General features: G+C 34.3%; 2 protein-coding genes and 1 long non-coding RNA gene across 4 annotated transcripts; all 3 read right to left on the bottom strand.

The window, feature by feature from the left end:
- Positions 1-2,044: 2,044 nt before the first annotated feature.
- Positions 2,045-6,068, bottom strand: LOC122275164 (glucan endo-1,3-beta-glucosidase, basic isoform-like). Of its 2 annotated transcripts, none has more exons than XM_043084137.1 (3): positions 5,913-6,068; positions 4,017-5,032; positions 2,045-2,142 (listed from the first exon to the last, which is right to left on the bottom strand). In XM_043084137.1, exons 1-2 carry the CDS (start codon positions 6,007-6,009, stop codon positions 4,089-4,091), a joined length of 1,041 nt encoding a protein of 346 aa, XP_042940071.1. In that variant the 5' UTR covers positions 6,010-6,068; the 3' UTR covers positions 2,045-2,142; positions 4,017-4,088. The 2 variants fall into 2 exon arrangements, with proteins under 2 accessions (XP_042940071.1, XP_042940070.1); XM_043084136.1 differs by having other exon boundaries at positions 4,017-5,035; positions 5,913-6,054.
- An 8,060-nt stretch (positions 6,069-14,128) lies between these two features.
- Positions 14,129-17,239, bottom strand: LOC122275166. The gene is made up of 3 exons (XR_006228494.1): positions 16,837-17,239; positions 16,613-16,716; positions 14,129-14,386 (listed from the first exon to the last, which is right to left on the bottom strand). It is a non-coding gene; the product is annotated as an uncharacterized LOC122275166 (long non-coding RNA).
- Positions 17,240-18,299: 1,060 nt separating this feature from the next.
- Positions 18,300-20,238, bottom strand: LOC122275201 (glucan endo-1,3-beta-glucosidase, basic isoform-like). Its single transcript, XM_043084177.1, has 2 exons — positions 20,003-20,238; positions 18,300-19,414 (listed from the first exon to the last, which is right to left on the bottom strand). Exons 1-2 carry the CDS (start codon positions 20,091-20,093, stop codon positions 18,468-18,470), a joined length of 1,038 nt encoding a protein of 345 aa, XP_042940111.1. The 5' UTR covers positions 20,094-20,238; the 3' UTR covers positions 18,300-18,467.
- Positions 20,239-20,283: the final 45 nt, after the last annotated feature.

Here is a 20,283-nt window from a genome sequence, read left to right as displayed (position 1 = left end):
ATAGACTATAATTCAATTCAATACCATACTAGTATGTGTTAATTATTATAAAATAATGTATTTATACTATAATATAAATAGACTAATAGTTTAACATATATATATATATATATATAAAGATCATATTATTACGAATATAGATAATTCGTAAAACCAGAAAAATCAAACTGGACAGGACCAAAACTGAAAAAATCAAAAAGTTTCGATTTCAGTTAAGTTGACTTGGATTTCACATTCGAGGCCAAACGAAAAATGAGGAAAGCGATTGATGAATGTTCGATCAAAGTCATCAAGATAGAAATTAAATAATACACCGGGGAGAAGGTGTGAATAGTGGTATTTGTGGGTCTCATTGAGATGAGTTAAACTTTTTTAAATTGAAATGAGTTTAACTTTTTAAATTGAAATGTATGAAATAGGCTGAGATAAGTTTAACATTTTTATAAGAAGTTGAAAAGTAATGAATCTCATCAATAATTAGTTTAAAATGAGTTGATCAGATGAGTTGAGTTTGGTTCAACCTGAGTCTTCCGTCTGAGTGTGGATTTTGTCTAGCCGAGTAATGTTACATATAGTCATGGAGCGCACAATCGCTTTGAAAAATAGTGAGATCCGTTATTAAAAAAATAATTTTTTTTCATGCAGGTCTTCTATTTACTTATCTTTTTCAAAAAAATTACACAAGATTTGCATGCTTTACAATTGTAAATATCATTTATCACACGCTAATTACTGTATTATCTCCTCTGCCACCTACCCACCATTTCTCTCAGATAAGGGTGAGCATGGTCTAGTCCAAGTGATTGACCGAAATTTTAAATTAAGTGACTTATTAAATGAGAATTATATAATAAATTGTACAAGTATTAATATATTCTAGTACTATATATTATAATTATACATTAAAGAATATAATAATACATTGATCTAAATATATATAGTTATAAACTAAGTACCAATACTATAACTAATAACTATACTAGTAGTATTACTAATATACTATATGCTAGTGATAAATTGATAATACTATATTAAATAATACTCTATGTGGTTATAGTGATTTAATACTAACTTATTAAGTTAACTATACTAATACTATTAAAAATTTATACATATACTATAATATATACTATAACTCTTATAATATGTTAATATATTAATATATAGTAGTACTATATATTATAGTTATACATTAAAGAATATAATACTTATGTAATATTGTGATATATATAATTAATTTATAAAATTATTTATATAAATAATATATATAAATTATATTTTTTATTTTATTTTTAATTTGGTCTAGTTCGAGATGAAAAACTTCTAAACTGCAGGCCAGACCGAATAAATTCAATCATTCCAAAATTAGACTGAGACCGGACAGGACCAATCCGATCTAAAAATAACCGATTTGGACCGGCTGAATCTCATTTCTAATAGTCTTAGATCCTGATTCAATGTCTCATTTCTTGTTAATTTAGAAGTATTTGGACCCAATTTTTACGGTTGACCGGTATCAAAAATAATTTAAATCGTATTACTAAACTAAAAGTTTCTTACCGGTCAACCAAAATTAATTTAAATCGTATTACTAAACTAAAAGTTTCTTACCCTTATGTGATGTCTCATGATTTGCTTATATAAATTTCATGGTCCGGTTTCCAAGTTTACTGTTACGATTTTTATCTTCTGTAATCATCAAGAATTATCCAATTAAGTTGGTGTTCATGACTTCTTAAAGAAGAATTTATTCCTTGGAAAGTTCTTTCCAGAAGGGTACGTATACTGTTATGGATCATATAATTAATTTGCGAGTGGGCGGAAAAGTGATCCAAGTCCTTTATGGGGCTTGCTTTACTTATTCTACTTGTAATTATCTATACTACAATAATTACTACAATTCCTATTATTGTAGTATAAGTAAAGCGTCTGGGTTTTTGTAAGTAATTAGTATAGATAGGAAAATATACTAATTTTATCATGAAGACAACATTTATGGGTACAAACACAGAAACTCGAGTTCCTGACATTAGCTAGCTATATATAGTAGTAATGCAACCCAAAGCTGTTCTCATAGTTATACCGAAGGAAAAGTCCAGGTTTGACTTCTCTTATTCACAATATCATAAAACATGAGTACTACTGCGTGTAGGGCTGTTCATCCGGGTTTCGGACCGGGTATCCGGATATACCCGGCCCGAAACCCGGGTTTCAAATCCGGGCCGGTTTTCGGCCCAATATAGACGGGTTACAACTTGGGCCGGAACCCGGGTGAATCCGGATTTTTTGAAACCCGGAATCCGGGTTCCGGATGGTACCCGGGTTGGTTTTTTTTTTTTTTTTTTTTTTTTTTTTTTTTTTTTTTTTTTTAAACAAAAACCTATATTATTTAGTTTCTTTCAAGAAGCATTTTTCTTTTAAATCTAAGAGCCTATATTCTATTATAAATTTTTTAAGAAAAAATGTTGTAAAGCATATTCTTTCATATATAAAACTAATTGCTTTTTTAACTAAATGCATCTAAAAAAACATAATACATTATACAATCACTACATATTTCATTATTTTGTATTTATACATATTACAAAACACAAATTACAATATATGAAATTCAGTCTGCTACACCATTCAGTCTGCTATTTGCAGGTTTACCGGCATTAATCTGCACTGAGATGCAGGCTTGTGACAAATCAACTCCAGAAGATTGCAGCGCTTGGGTCAGTGAATTCATAATCCTGTTCAACACCAAAACCCTCTCAGCAACGGCAAACACAATACAGTTTTCAGATATAACTAGTTGTTGCCCAAGAATGCCATGAGTATAAAGCTACCGAATGCAGGGGGATCAAATCATTATTTTTTTGCAAGTAATGCAATTTTATCAAACAAGCAGAGGGGCGCAACCCAACTACACAGGATAGAAGATTCAATATGACTAGACAAAAATAACAATGTACCATCCTCTTTTTATCAATTCTAACATCTAAGGTAAGTGCCAACAAGTGCCATTAGCATACAAAAGTTCCAGAAATTAGGGGCAATAAAAACTGATATTCCGACAAGAATAACACTGGCCTATCCTCCAGGTATTAGCCCTAACATCTAAAGAGCACAGTAATTATTCAAACAGAACTCTTGAATCCTTTTAGAAGGAAATGAATTGACCAGGTTGTCACCAACACTGAATCACCTTGTTTAACATTTGATTTATTCAAAATAAACCCACATCAGATTTATTCAAAGGCATTGATAATAGAACAAAACAGACCCAAAAAAAACCCACACGTTTAAACGCAAAGAGAACAGATCTAGCAATAGACTATTTTTTCACAACCCAAAAAATAGCATATCTAACAAAATAGAGAGAGACGGAGAAAAAACATCAGATCTAGCAAAATAAACCCACATCAGATTTCTTCAAAGGCATTGATCATAGAACAAATCAGACCCAAAAAAAAAAACCCACGTTTAAAAGCAAAGAGAACAGATCTAGCAAAAGGCTATTTTTTCACAACCAGAAAAATAGCATATCTAACAAAATAGAGAGAGACGGAGAAAAACAGCAGATCTAGCAAAATAGTCTGATCGAAGTGAGAGAGAAAGGATTATCAAAGTGAGAGATAGAGGATTATCGAAGTGAGAGAGAGAGAGAGAGAAAGAGACTTACTGATCGAAGTCCGGCCAGCGACGACGGCGAGAGAGAGACGGCAGCAAGATTTCACGGAGGGAGCTTAGGGTTTCTAAGTTCTGCTAAGTTCATAACGAGAGAGAGAGAGAGAGAGAGAGAGAGAGAAGACTGAAGTCACGATTCACATTTACATTATAAAGAAACCCGGTTAGCAACCGGGTATAATACGGAACCCGGTTTTATACCCGGGTCCGGACCGGATGCTTCCGGTTTTTATAAATATGGGTTCCGGCCCGGATTTATCCGGGCCGAAAACCATAACCGGAAACCCGGTTATCCGGGTTCCGGGCTGGGCCGGATAAAATCCGGCCCATATGAACAGGCCTAACTGCGTGGAAGAGTCTCGTCCTAGTCTTATAGTTTATTTGACTGATCTGACTACTTCCTAAACATGGTATTCTTAACTGAAATCAATACCGTATTTAGGCGTTTTATTCGGTAAAAACAGCCCCCAATATTTCTCATAATCTGGAGTCTTCTGGTTCTCATCAAACATGGCAAACACGTAAGTTTCTATAGGGCTACCGGGCTTCTTTGGAGTTCCTCCCTTCACATGCTTAGCCAAGTTCGTGTTGTAAGTTCTTGCATTATTAAGGTTTGTCGCCTGCCCTCCACCGGAAGGCCAACCGGTCTCGGAAACGACGATCCGCAAAGACCCCCCGCCGGCCCTTTCTAGTGCCGAATAGAAGGCATCCAAAATGGCATCGAAAAGGTTACGGTACCCGTACTGGCCGTCCTGCACCACAACTTGTGGAGAAGTGAAAAGAGCATACTCAAGACGAATGCTAGCGGTGTTGCCAATGTAACTGAAATATGGGTAGATGTTAACGAGTAATGGGGAGTTGTGGTTCACTAAGAAACGGATGATGGGACCAAGAAGTGCTTGGTATTCGGAATTGAAGGAGCCTCTTGATGGAGGGTAGGATTCTCCGAGAGCAGCTGCAAAAGTAGCAGTGGAAACCTTGATTTTTTTCCCCAGGCCAGCATTAGAAATTGCAGTTTGAATGTTTTGCATGGCAGGGTGAAGATACCGTGCATATGGACCTTTTGGCTTTATTTCATTACCAACCGCAATGTACTTGAAATTCACATTCCCATAATTTTGCACATTGTTTCGGACCCATGCATTTGCAGTGGCTTGATTTGAAGCAATGCCTTGAAGCTCTTCATCCGGGACACCCAGCATGAGTTCGATGTTGGTGCCTGCGAGGGCTTGTTGAGCAGCTCCGTTTTGGCCATATAGTCGCATTCTTCGGATGTTGTATTGTTTATAGAGCCCTACAACTTCTCCTGGTGGTGGTAAGTTGTTTCCCAGCATTCCATAACAAACACCAATCTGCGCAGCTGCTTTAGATTGAAAAAACATGTTAAATTTTAATTATGTCCTCATCCCCAGATCATAAGGCCGGTCATGTTGAAAATGAGATTTTGTTCATGTGAATGAGAAATATGGTACATAACTATATATCGAATAGTATTAATTTGGTACATGAGTGACCAGACATTCCGCACATGATAAGATGCATGCATGCATAATATATGGGACGTCGTACGTACCTTTGTCGATATACGTTTGTCGATTGAGATCAGCATGAAATTCAACAGGTTAATTTAGATAAGATATATAAATAGAAAAATTCTATTCATAAGCTCCATACATAATCATACACTACTCTTTTTGTTATTTTTTTAATTTTTTTCTCTTACCAAATGTGTAGTATATGGATGATTAATAAAATAATTCAATTATTTTGAGAAGAATAAACTAAATAAAATTAAAAAAATATTCAAAAAATAAAAAATTGTGTGGTGTGTAAGGCTTATAATATAACGAGGTTTATATTATAAGATCAGTAATTACAAGTAAGGTGGTCACTTAGTTGGCAAAAGGTTAGGGATCATTCTTCTTTCTTTTTCCTCATTGAGGTCATAAGTTCAAAACGGCTTGTAAGTCTTAAGAGGCTCTGCATGTTGGTACTTTAGTGGGGTTGCGGTAATGGGCCTTTATGCTCCACTTAAGGTTGATATAGTTATAGCTCAAACCGAATATATCTCAACAAGCCGGGCCTTTATGGTCACATTTAGAGAGAATTAAAATCTATACTGGTTGCCCCTCCCCCTAGGTGAGAGAGAATACTCGTTTTTTTTTTTAAATTAAATAAAAAAAACTCTTTAAAAAAAAACTACAATTTAATCTTTTTTTGAGAGAGAGAGAGAGAGAGACCTGTAATGTCCAGGCCAGCCATTAGCATCCCTAAGAGTAGTAGCATTATGGACACCATGGATGGGCATTTCCTGATCATTGAATGAGATGTAGCCATATATGGAGGAAATCTATGAGGAGAAAGGAAAAGTAAAGGAGCTGGCGAGGAAGGAAAGCAATTACTATGCTTCGAAACACTACTTAGCTGATGCCCTTTTATAGAGAATAGATCAGGCCGCCAGGATGGGCATGATATGGCTATATATGCTGGAGGTTAGACTGTAACGTCAAGCACTTCACGGAACCCAATTAATTTGCGCACACCATGGACCATTGGAAGGAAGAGCGAGGTAGCCTAGGAAGGAATTTTCAGCAACGCACTAAAACGCAAAAAAATAAAAAAATGTGAGAAAGAGACTTTTCAACGAACATATTTTGTCACAAAAGAGCTCGTAATTTGGCAGTACCATTCCTATAAAATTTTAGCCCATCAATCACTCTGCGGAAATTAATTAAGCCATCAACACGCGTTTTTATATATACAAATATAAAGAGCCTACGTACGAGACGGGTGGCAAATCATGTTTTTAAGTAGTGTTAAAAGCACTCACAATAAATTTTGTAAAATTTATTATTATATAAAATTTTAAAAAAAAAATGGTATAAAAACGTGCATCTAACGGATATTTCATTTTATTTCTATTTTATATTTATGTACAGTATTATTGCTAGATATAGAAGTAACTGTACACAAATATAAATATTTTTTATTATTTTTTTATCTTTTCTTGTACTTTCTCTCTAAAATTAATTTCTTTTATTATACTTTTTCTCTTATAAAATATTAAAATGTATAATATTAAAATGATATGAAGAAAAAATAGATAAGCTGATATATGATATATCGTAAAAATCAGTATGTAAAATAGAAAAAGTGAGATTTGATAATGTATTTTAAATGATAGGATAAAAAATCCATTGAGAATATTCTAACATGTCAATCTATTTTAATACGAATCCGTTAATATTAAATTTAAATTTATTAAATAATTTTATATGATATTCGTGTTAGATTCACAAGTCGTGTCACATATTATATTTCATTAGAGAGGGGATATCTATTATTTATAAAGTCAATATTGAGAGCCTTAAGTCTTTATATATTCAGTCTCAATAATATTTATTGTTTATTTAATACTATTTAAAATATTTATAATTAATGTTATATTATTCACTCGAAATTTTATCTTCTTCCCATTTCATACACTTAAATTCGATAGAGATTTAAATATTTTTTATAATTAGTAGGGAAAGAATATTAGCCCGTCCATCACTCTACGGAAATTAATCAAGCCACCAACGACGAACGTCAACACACGCAATATATATATATATATATATATATTTATATATTTATGAAATTAATCATCAAGCCACCAACGACGAACGTCAACACACGCAATATATATATATATATATATATATATTTATGAAATTAATCAAGCCACCAACGACGAACATCAACACCCGCAATATATATGGCATACAGGCTGGCTGGCATTAAATTTAATAATATAGCATTCAGAAGTTTTTGTTTGAACATAAAACGAATTAAGATGGGTTAATTATTTTTATGTAAACTAATTTCTTTCCTAATCATTATATTTTTTTTAAAATTTTTATATAAAAAGTAAAAAATAATTTAATTTTTTAAAATTTTAAAATAAAAATTATATTATAACAAGATTTTATTTAATTTTTAATTTTTATCTTATCTCGATCATAATATATAATTATTTATTTTATGGGATGGAGTTATCTCAAATGAAAATACATATGATCAAAGGCAAGCAAGTGACTAGCTAGCTAGGAAATTATATTAATTATAACAAGATTTTATTTAATTTTAAATTTTTATTTTATCTCGACCATAATATATAATTATTTATTTTATGGGATGGAGTTATCTCAAATGAAAATACATGTGATCAAAGGCAAGCAGGTGGCTAGCTAGCTAGGGCTCGATCAATATTAAGATATAGGGAAATATAATTAACAATATATATAGGGAAATGCTTGTACACCCCTCCTATTTGTCCCCTCAAAGTGATTGCTGGTCACAAGTTTTTTTTTTTAATATTTTTTTTACTTAATAATTAAGGAAGTGATTTTAAGTGTATTGATATTTTTTATTTTTTAAAAATGTTTAAATATATTTAAAAAATGTAAAAATAAAAAAGAAACAAAAAGAAATTTTTTTTTACAAAGGGCGGCACCCAGCGTTTAATGCTAGGCGGCATAGTAGCATTGCCCATATATATATATATATATATATTTATATGTATAGAGACCTTTCTGGGTCAAGCGATCATGTATTTATTCAACAAACGATATTAGAGTCTTAGACCATATATGAATATTTGCCTAGAAATATTCGTAAATGCGCAATTAATATTTCATTTACGCCTAACATAAGAAACTCTTTTTTTTTTCTTCTTATCCTTGGACTAATTGATGATCATTTTCTTCCATTCATGGAGATAATCATGTAGAATGTATTGTTTGATCATAGCTAGGAGTCTTGATATACAGTACTGGAAACCAATCCAAAATATTCTGAGTGCTACGTCCATTATATAAATATGGAATATTACTAGAGATCATAGATCAAGCACCCAATTTAAGGTCCATTTTCGTAATCATCAAATTTCAATTGGATCCAATATATATGCTTCAAGGCAGGGATGGCATGCTTCTTTTAATTAAGCGCATGCATGTCCAGATAGACTAGTGCCAGTACTGATCATCCATCTTCCACCTTGCGATCATCATATACAGTACTGTTATGTGGAAAATTGAGATCAAAGTTGTTTGCATGTGAATATTTACAATTGAGATCTATTCTATTATAATAAGTGGTTATCTAACTGTGAATACACTACAACAGATTGGACTTTTCCCGGCGTTGTAAAATCGCCGGCAAATAGGCATAAATCCCCGCTATAGTAATATTCCAGCGATTACCTAATCGCCGCTAATTCGCCGGTATTATTCTTCCACTTTACCTATAACACGGCGAATAAAAAAAATCGCCGTTCTATACGTAATATTTCGCAGCGAGTTTGGTATCGCTGGCATATAATTTGAATAGCGTCAAATTCTATTCCAGCGATTACGAAATCGCTGCTACATTAATTAGCAGCGCTTCCATAGTCGCTGCCATATACTGTCCATGGTTACAAAACATATGGCAGCGATACATGCATCGCTGGCAACTTATTTTGCAGCGCTTTTGTAATCGCTGCCAAATACGCAACCATTTCAAAAATAATATGGCAGCGATAGAAAAATCGCTGCTAAATAGTAAGGCAACGGTTTTTTAATCGCTGCTATATAGTTTTCCTGTTTCACAAACATATGGCAGCGATTATAAAATGGCTGCCATACCATTTTGCAGCGCTAAAGTAATCGCTGCCATATAGGTTTCAATTTCCAAAATCATATGGCAGCGATAGAAAAATCGCTGCCAAATTATATAGCAGCGGTTCCTTAATCGCTGCTATATACATTGCCTGGTTCAAAATGCTATCCCAGCGATCCTAAAATCGCTGCTATATGATATGACAGCGCTGTCTTAATCGCTGCTAAATCCATTTCTACTTTTCAAATTATATGGCAGCGATAAAAATTTCGCTGCTATATGATATGGCAGCGGTTTGTTAATCGCTGCTATATGGTTTTCTGTTTCAATAGCATATGGCAGCGAGATAAAACTCGCTGCCATATGATTTGCCAGCGACTAAACATCGCTGCAATAGGATTTTCTAATGGGAATCTATCGTATTAAATGGTTTTTTGAAATTATTGACGGCGATTAAAAAATCGCTGGAGAAACCTGAAAATCGAATTTTATATAACCTAGTAACCCAATATTCTTAATGGGTTACTAGGTCTCATTTATACTTTCTCCATTCATCGAATAGCACCTGATAGACATGATCATTTAATTTTCCATACTTAAACAAAAATTGAGCTAACCATTTCTATTCAATTCAAAATTTACTCATATGCATCAAATGAATTGACCAACAATCATATAATATCTTTTTACATTGGGTGGTGCATTATACGAATCATATCAATCACAAACTGAGCTACTAATTACTCAAAAGATAAATATCACTAGTATAAGTTATTTCTAGATGACTCTACTCTCACTAAAACCAACAACTACCAGTAAAACATCTCATATTAGTTCAGGACTTTTCAACCAATTAAAACATCCAATTTTCACAAGATGACTTTTACAAAGAAAGGTGGTGAACACCAAGATAACGCCGCTCCCACAACGGTCAGCCCATAAAGGTGGTTGGCCATATCACCTGAAAATAACATGAGATATCCACAAGGGTTCAGAAATTGACAACAGGCCCATCAGAAATTGAGATAGTTTAAGAAAATATAAATGCAGTGGATTTAGTATTAATCATAGAGGCACAAGGTAAACTAACTAATTATGGCATGCTGTTGAAAGTGTATTAAGTCTTGCAGAGATGAGATTTATTTGTTGTTAATGGTGAGACTAATAACTTACTAACATTTGGTCATATAAATCTTACTGTCGGGCGATTCAAGACTTGGACAGAAAGTGGCAAAAAAGTCAGAAGCCATAGAGTGCCCTTCATCTCATCCTATAATAAGCGGTTTGAGGAAGAATCGCTGGCCAAATAAGAAACTGATCCTAGCATTTGGATGACCAAGAAAAACCCTATTATTAAGTTGTTCTTTCCGATAGCTCGCTGCAGCATGCAATTACTAATTGATATGGGGGTTTCTATTGTATGCTAATATATATATTTACTCGGCTGTAATGTCGTAATTGCATGTACACTACAAGTTTCTCTAGTTTTTGTTTTGGATCACATTAAGGAAAAAGCAAAAATCCTTAAATCATGTACCTTAGCCAACTATTTTTTCCAAAACTTGTTATTCCCATCAATTCACCTATTTGCATGCGCCAGGTACAAAATGGGCGCAGCCGTACCACGAGTTGCTTAATATTCAAGCAGCCATGGATGGATTGATCTATGGTGCATGTGCAATATGCTCGAAGAAGCATGAGAATTTTAGCTACAACTACGTCCTGGGGACTCAATTTATACAAGCTCGGCCAAAAAATGATGAAACAAGACTCAATTTATACTACTCGGCCAAAAATCTGATGAAACAAGACTCAATTTAAATAAGCAAAATGTTGATTCAATTTGTTAACTCACTCCCCATGCAGAATCTGAAAAGAATGGCATGAGCAAGGTGTGTATCGATGGTTGTCAAAATAACCCTGATTGTGTCCTGCTTAGGCAAACCATTTCCGTAAATTATTCCATACATGATGAATTAATTGAGTGAGTTAAATGACCAATCAGTTTGGAAATCTGAACGATGTATTTAAGCAAAACTGTGGGCAAAGTTCAGGCCTTATATCTAACCTAGAGTATCTGCCAACCCTTGATGGGTCGATTCCCAATATGCATGCAGCAGTTATACTAACTGCTGGCTGGGGGGGAAAAACATACCGCAAGATGACTCACATACCAATATGTTAAGTCAGCAGCAAAATCAGTACTCAGCAATTAAGTTGAGATATTGGCATGACCAGCTTTTTGTCCCCTTCCATTATGACAGGTGCACCACAACCAAAACTTAAGTTATACTACTGCAGTGAGGGTACTGTAACAGAACTTAATCACTTCTTGTATGCAATCAGTGTTAATGAAGCTTACCATCATTATTTGGGACATGTCGAAGAGCTTCATCATTCAGGAATTGGTGCTCAAAGCCTTTAAAACTGTAAAACACCAACAAAGGAAGTATTCATTGCCTAAATAGTTGATACATGAGACTCATCCAACCAACATTATCTGAAAGAACTAAACACTTGGCACGATACAACCTACAGCACACGCTTGAAAGCTAAGGAAAAGTGTATAACCTGCTATGATTATAAATCTGATTCCACGGGGCTTCCTTAAATACTCTGCCACATTCTCATATTCTAGATAAGCATTAACTCTACTTAAATTTAGTTACACGTTTTTTGCAGCCACAAATTTAAAAAGGTTGTTCCAAGGCAACCTCTTGCCCCTATTTTGAATGAAGCCATTCAGATCCATAAACATGTTTTAGTAGTAAAACATACAATGATAAATAACAATAAAAGCGACATTAGAATTGGTTATGGATCTTACCTTCACTCTATTCCCCGATTGATAATGCATGGTAATTCAAACCAAATCAACAAGTTAGTCTAGTATCTAAAATATAGGGCGCTCATAACTAATTTTCAGGTCTGGTTTCTGTTAATATGTTAATATGTCCGAAGGAGATGGGATTAAGTTGACAAGTGACTTTAATGAGTACCATCTTAGCGATGGTGTTAGTAAATCTCTAACTGCCGTGGAATAGGTTTATTTTACTTTAAATAAACCTACAGCACTTGTTGGGTTTCTTCAGTCCTAAGATGGAGAAAGAAGCAAGATATTTGTAAAATAATAGAGGGGAAAAAACCTAAAACCTGTCTAATGCAGAAATGGTTGATCTCTGTTGAATATCATTAACAGAGAGTATGGGTTTCCACTGGCAACCTCAAGACATATCAATGCATACTTCCCTTCTTTACCGTTGTTTTGAATTTCAATGCTCTTTCATCTTGCAATGCCTTGTTGTTGCAAATGAAACATCCTCCTTTTGACCAAAACCCTATGGAAGCTACTAGTTCTGTTATTTAAGATAATATGTAATATAACTTACATTTATATATAACTGTATGATATACTTGAAGACAATAAATGAGATCTAGAAACATAATAGTATCAGAAGTAAATGTTCTTTTTACTTGCTGGTTTTTACTTCTGCACTATTTTTAATGCTTTGTGCCCAGACTTTGGACTCTGATCACATCAAATAAAGCAAGCAAGCAAGCAAGCAAAGCAAAGGGGCAGTCATTGTCTGTGTAGACACGATTTTAAGTACGTACAGCAGGGCCAGCTGCCTGCCTCAGGCCCTCCAGTACCCCCATCGATCATGGTTACATTTATCTCTCCCCAATTTCCTATATCTATTCACATCAGTTCACTCAAGGTCTTAAGTAATTACTGCTACTAATGCTGCAACTTTCCTTTTGTTTTTAATGGAAATTAATTAATGAATGATCAAGTTGACAACCCTTTAATTAATTTCATCTAAAATTAATTTAAAGTGGATTATTATTAGAACCAAAATGATTATAAAAATAAATTTATAATCATATTAATATATGTAAAATGTCACAAATTATTTTCACGAGTTACAAATTTATAGCAATTTGTAAATTTATTTATTTAGAATTATAACATTTTTATAATTATATGCAAAAATTATAGTTGACGTTTTAAAAAAAAAAAAAAAAAAAAAAAAAAACCCAAATCTGGTCAACCCTTTAATTTCTTATTGAGTTAGCATGGTCAATAACTCAACCACAAACACAAATGTCAAACTGCTCATGTGGCCCTTGGCCTGCCTCTCTTATCAGCACTAAAGGAAGGCTAGAGCCTAATGGTAGAGGCAAAACCCAAAGATTTGAAGTAATGGCAGAGAGAGATCCAGAGGCCTGTACAAAAAGGGACATGACTATCAATTAAGGGTGACCTTCCTTAAAATCTAGATTTGTTGGGTTTCTCTAATAGGGTCGGTGGCCATCGATCCTTAAATCATCAATTTATTTATTTTTCTAATTCAGTTTAACTAATCTATTTCATATAAATAAACAAAAGTATATTGAGTCTTTTGTTTATTAATAAAAATAAATAAAATAAAATCTATATTTCCATTCAATTAAATTTTTATAACAAAAGACTCAATTTTGTTATCTGAGATCCCAAAACGAGTAAAAAGATAAATTAACTTTAAACAATCTAAAATACTAGGATATGATGTTCTATTCTTTTAATCACACTAAAAGTAAATTTGAATAATTCTATATAAAACACACACTAGTTATAACATATATATAACTAATATGTGATATTATAATCAACATATAAATAATCAGATCCCACATTGTACAAAGAATTCATAGGAGAAAAACAAGCTGTTTTAAACAGGCCATATATATAAGTGTAAACATAGAATTGGTCGTTAATGTTTTAGCTCTATATGTATTCATCAAAATACTGTTTTAAACATGGAAGACAAACGGATGACAAAAATAGTATTGAAATTTTGGATTATTCGCTTTATACATGGTAGTCTTTAAAACCAAAAAGTCCATACCAAGTCCACTGGTTTATGCATCTAGGATTTCATGGATCTAAGTTCTTGTACTTTTCTGCCACTCACAGCAAATCAAGCCAGAAAGTAGGCCAAAAATACAAAATCATAGTTACCTATTTAGCAACAACAGTCGCGGCAGGATGTGCGTGATGTTTTAATTGCTATTGCTGCACAATGGCAATCTGCTGCAAATTCAAACCAAATGCAAATTAAAACACACAATTATTTCCAAGAAAGAGACAGGGCCTAAGCAACCAATTATTAAAACAATATTAGTAGTAAAACATATAATACTGCAGGTGTTTCGCAGTTGTTAAAAGTTAAGAAGTGTGCTGACAGGTGATCCCTAATCTCAGAAAAAACTGATGTGGGAAGTTTTACATTAAGTTCATTGCCTGCTTAATATTCTCAAAGAATTAAAAACAGATGATTATATAAGTACAAAAGAAATCAGGACAGAATTTATGGTCACCACACCGCCCCCCCACCCAGAAAAAAAAAAAAAAAAAAGGGAACCATAAAAATAACATGCTTGTACTCACTGTTAACTAATTAGCAATCTTTTGGACAAATCTTCTAGTTTTTTTTTTTTTGATATGAGGAAACATATTAAGGATCTGAAAGAATCTTTTTGTGACCTTCAAAGACATATCATCCTTCCTATGGCAACAGAACTAGTTTTCTTTATTTTTTTGCAGGCAATGGTTGCTCGTGGAGACCTTGGAGTGGAACTGCCCATCGAGGAAGTTCCTTTATTACAGGTGTATTGATGTTAGCGATATGCATCACATCTTTTTTCTCTAAACTTATTCATAAAGTTGGTCAATTTAAATAGCTTTGATGTATGATCTGCCAAATTTTGGTGTGGGTATAAAATGTTTGGGAAGAATAGATTTAACAATCATATGCATGTTCAATATCTCAAGTTAAAGGAAGAACCCCCATACATCTTGATCCAAAAATGGAGTTGTCAGTTTTGTATACTTACTTTAGTTTATAATAAGTATTTCTAGAGAATAAAAATTAACTTTTTTTAATACTTTATTTAATACATATTTTAATACATGTGCACTAAAAGTTAGCAAAGAGATTTACTTTAGCCCGGTAGTTTTTTACTAAAAACTAGTTTGATGTTGATACTGTAACTATTTACAGTATTACAAACTGTGATAGAGTACTTAAAGCAAGCGATATCTGCAAGTAATAAATGTGTAACCTACTCTTAACAAAATAACACAAAAAATGCTATGCCATATTCGCCTATTTGATAAAAACACAAACTGTGGCTTCTAAATGCATGATGCAAAAGTGAGTACTCTTTTGCTGATCTAAGTTCTAAAATAATGATTCAAAGACTCTTCTACATCATATTAGTGATCATGAACATAGAGCAATCAAAAGGCTAAATTTGTCATCCGTTTTCCAAAACTCATATGGCATCCAAAAATGTCTAGCTGGAAAAAACTCTGTTGAACATTTTCCAGCTAACTAACATATAGGTTTTTTATGTTTTTTGATAGATATTATGGATTTTATTCATAGTAAATAGGCATAGCCCAAGTACACGGGTAGTATACAAGAGAATAAACCTAAGTACAATCTAAAGCAGAAACAGAACTAAAGAAAAACATTACAAATGTTGATATCCCTTAAAAGATAACTCGCCCACAAGTTTAAGGTGTTGAGGGAAGAGATAACCCTGATTTGTATGGAATAGTCCCATCAGAAATCATGTAGAGGAGTTCTCTTATACTATCTCTTTTATACTTGTCAAAATTAAAATCACATACCTATTTAAGTGAAAAAAAGAATACTTAACACAATACAAATTAAAAACTGTCTGAAGGCTAGGGAAAATGATCACCACAAACCACCAACATCAAACCAGCCCCACAGGGTACTATAACAGAAACAAACCAATAAAACACAAATCATCCATGCAACAAATAAAGTATAAACCATACAAAGGAACAGATGAGAAGCAAGAAATGTCAGGGACTCTTATATACAGAAACTGGAGAAGCACAGATTTCAAATAAAAACCCTAAGCAACTCGCTGCATAGGCCAAAAACTAAGAAACAGTTCAATAATTAATTTTCCATAGTGATAAAATCAGATAAACTAAATACCAGAGAACAGCCCAGCAGCATTTAATTTAAAATCACTAAAGCCAGTTATATCTATCTTGGCAGGTCGGCTACCATTTGCATCATTATTGAACTGCAATTGGGGGTTTCAGAATGGAATATTGTTTCCATTTTACATTCAAGTCCAAATTTTAAAACTATAGTTCAATTAGGAAGCAAAAAATCAGTTGTTAAATACCGAACGAAAAGGATGGGGCTAAAAAATTATAACTTGAAGTGAACGTGGGTGTGTGGTGAGAAGCAGAGAAGGAGAAGGTGCTTACCAGTGGTCGGAAACTCAGAACTCCAAGCACTTCACAAGCCGTGCAGCACCAACTTTCCCATTCAATCTTCGGTGGAGATAGAGAAGGGGAAACAACTGAATGCCCTAGGATTACAAAATCAGAGGGTTTTCACGAGTGAGAGAGAGAGAGATAGTGTGTGAGACAGAGAGAGAGAGAGAGAGAGAGAGAGAGAGAGAGAGAGAGAGAGAGACGAAGAATGGAACCTGAAGCTTTCAGCCGTATGGACTCTGGTTCAACCTCCGTGGGAAGAAAATGGCGTGGTGGTGGTGTGGCTAAATCGCTGGAGATTTCCTTCGGCTGAAATAGGTAAGCATATGGCGTCGGTGGTCTTTTGGAGAAGGACAGTATGTTTTACTCGGCTGTGGAGAACGAAGGAGCAGGCCGTAGGGAATCGGGGGGTGGGTTTTGGTGGTTGCAGGGGGGGGGACGCGGGACGAGGATGAAAAATAATACTTCGCGCCCAAAGATAGAGGTAAAGTGACGTAGTTTTGGCGCAGGCAAAAGTATATTGCAATATAGCAGCGATTTTATAATCGTTGCAATAGTTATTATAAGCCCCGGCTAGTAAATGGTATTATTAGATCATGAATTTCGCGGGGATTTTTAACTCGCCGGAAAAACATACTTTTGCCAACGAAATATTTTGCGGCGATTATTAAATCCCCGGAATAACCCCGATTTCTTGTAGTGATATATAGTAAATTTTCTTATTTTTCCGTTAAGTCTTGTTTACCAAAAGACCCTTAAGACTTTTAACCATTTGACTGGTAGCTCCTTTGTAAAATTTAATAAATGATTATTTTGCTATTATTACATATATATATATATATACCCCTTAGTGTTTAAGATATGGTTGAATTATTTTTGGACTAATGGTTTACGTGGGCTTGATTTCTTTGATGAAGTTTTTACAAAATTAATAAGTTATTTTATGTTGAAATCGGAGTACTCACGTGAACTTTATTTTTATTGGACTTGTTTTAAGGTACTTTTATTCTGTTGTAGGCCTTGTCCTAAGCCTTAATATTTGTACTTGCATAAATAATAGTTTTATCTAAGTTATTATTATTAACTATTATTCTAGTACAACTAAATTAAGTAATAATGATAATAAGAAATTAAAATTTTTTTTGAATGTATTAGTCTATTTTGTTAAATGAGATCTTTACTGTATATTTTAATGAAATTTAATATAATTATTTACTATGTTGTAAATTGCAAATGAAGATATATTATTTTTTTAAAAATAATCATTTCACCCAATTAGACAGACGTGTTTTGCACGTTGATCATGTCCTAGTATATATATATATATATTTATGTATGAACTATTTCTCTTAAATTTGTCACCGAATTATGCCGTTTCTCTTAAAGACTATTTGAGATGAAAAATTCCCATCCTCATTTTGTTCCAAATTAAAGGTTCATGCCAAAAAAAAAATATTTTAGAGCGAAATTGTGCTCTAGCTAGACACATGATGGGAAAGGATTTGAACTTTTGGGACAAGAACATGTGAATTTCACATTAATATTTAAGGCCAAGGACGTTCGTCCAAGCTGTCACAAGCAATTAATATTATTAAATACCGTAGGGTACGACGTTGCACAAGACATTGTACGTATCTGTTTCTTTCTTAATTGCAAAAAAGTATTCAAGGCAGATCGATCATTGTAAACTCGGATATATCTTACTCATGATTCTAGACAGCAATATTTCATGCATATATGGTATGGGATTACAAGCAGAGTGTAATTTATTGCCATATTGTGCACCAAAGTTGCACTTATTCCATACATATATATTATATATATGATCGATGATCTAATACCATTCTTAACCAAAATTAACTGGGAACTTGGGCTGTTTATTGGGAAGAAAGAGCCCCCAGTGTTTCTCAAACGCTGGTTCTTTCCGATTCTCATCAAACATGGCAAACAAATAAGTTTCTATCGGCTTTCCAGGTCTCTTTGGAGTGCCTTCACCCTTCACATGCTGAACCAAATTCGTGATGTAAGTTTTTTCATTTTCAAGCGATGTGGCTACCCCACCGTCTGAAGGCCAACCCGACTCCGATACAACGACCTCCAATGACCCCCCGCCGGCCTTCTCCAATGCCGAGTAAACTGCATCTAGTATGGCATCGAAAAGATAACGATAACTGAGCGGAGGGTCGCTCACTACAACTGAAGGAGCCGTGAAAAGGGCATAGTCCAGATGAACATTTTGGGGGTCATAAATGTGACTGAAATATGGATACAAGTTAACGAGTAATGGAGACCGGTTGTTCACTAGGAAGCTGATGATAGGATCAAGAAGTGGCCTGTATTCGGGCTTGAAAGAGCCTCTTGATGGGGGGTAGGACTCTCCAAGTACTCCATTGTCAACGGCAGTGGAAACTTTGATCTGGTTTGCGAGGCCAGCTGCAGAAAATGCGTTTTGAATGTTTCGCATGGCTGGGACAAGGAACTGTGCATGTCGATCCGAAGGCTTTACTTCGTTTCCAACTGCAATATACTTGAACCTGACATTACCGAAGTTTTTCACGTTGTTTTGAACCCAAGCGTCTGCATTGGCTTGGCTTGAAGCGATGTTTTCAATGTTGTCGTTCGGAAGGCCGAGCATGAGCTCAATGTCGGAGCCTCCGAGGGCTCGAAGAATAGCTTGGTTTGGATCATAGATTCTCATTCTTCGGATGTTGTTTTGTTTACTGAGGGCTATAACTTCTGTCGGCTGTGGTAGATTATCACCAAGTGTTCCATAACAAACACCAACTTGCGCACCTGCATGCGTCAATTAAACAACAAATGACCAATGGTTTTACTACATATACATAAAAATGCCAATGCACGCTTTGCGCCCACTTCTTATGGCACAAACTTTGTGCAGCTTGATCTCCTATATATAAAGCCTATACGGCATATGGTTTAGTTCCAATTGAAATATGCGCTCAATTTCCTCCTTAATTGTCATCGAATTACTCGTAAAAAATAAACATGAAAAAAAGTTATGCTGGTAGTAACACATGATCGAGCTCTGTCCTTAACTTGGCTGATCAATTAATATCCTAAAACACGAAACTAGTGCACATTCTACTGATCTATATATAGGAAAAAGACCCAGTGCCGTGCAGAATGGTAACTGGTTTTTGGGTGTACAGTAGAAAAGGTCCTCGTCTCATCCTGCATAGAGTTGTGAGAGGACAGATCATGATCTTGGCGAAGTATAGTGTTCCTAACGAGCTATATCCTGAACCTTGGTCAGGCCAGTACTGAGCATTCGAGTTGGGGCGGGTTGTGACGGGTCTTTTGGTTTGAATTATATGTAAGAAATTAAAGAGAGCGAAATAGAAATTAAAAGAAGATCTAGACCTGTTGTGCCTAGAGTAGCCATTAGCAGTCCAAGAACGAGCATTGTGGAAATTATGGAAGGGCTTTTCCCGGCAGAATCGGACTTAGCCATTAAGGAAAATATAGAAGAAAAGGGAAGAATAAGCAAAGAAGGGTAGCAACTATAGATGCATTTTAAAGGGGGCCGGGTGTAAAGGCTTGTGTTTGTTTCTGAGTACGTATTGAGTGATCCTCAGAATTACATGTTAAATTTCAACAGGCCAATCTCACTTTATGGAAACGTTGGTTGCTTAGAAAGTTAT

This window comes from Carya illinoinensis, chromosome 9 (genome assembly GCF_018687715.1).
Source record: "Carya illinoinensis cultivar Pawnee chromosome 9, C.illinoinensisPawnee_v1, whole genome shotgun sequence".
NCBI lineage: Eukaryota > Viridiplantae > Streptophyta > Magnoliopsida > Fagales > Juglandaceae > Carya > Carya illinoinensis.
This window is presented reverse-complemented; position numbering and strand designations above follow the sequence as displayed.

Bases quoted from the DNA above. Each gene is read 5' to 3' on its own strand.
- LOC122275201 (XM_043084177.1), bottom strand. From the start codon at position 20,093: ATGGCTAAGTCCGATTCTGCCGGGAAAAGCCCTTCCATAATTTCCACA. The intron at 19,415-20,002 runs GTCTAGATCTTC...TGACGCATGCAG, and splicing joins GGCTACTCTAGGCACAACAG to GTGCGCAAGTTGGTGTTTGT.
- LOC122275164 (XM_043084136.1), bottom strand. From the start codon at position 6,009: ATGGCTACATCTCATTCAATGATCAGGAAATGCCCATCCATGGTGTCC. The intron at 5,036-5,912 runs GTCTCTCTCTCT...TTCAATCTAAAG, and splicing joins GGCTGGCCTGGACATTACAG to CAGCTGCGCAGATTGGTGTT.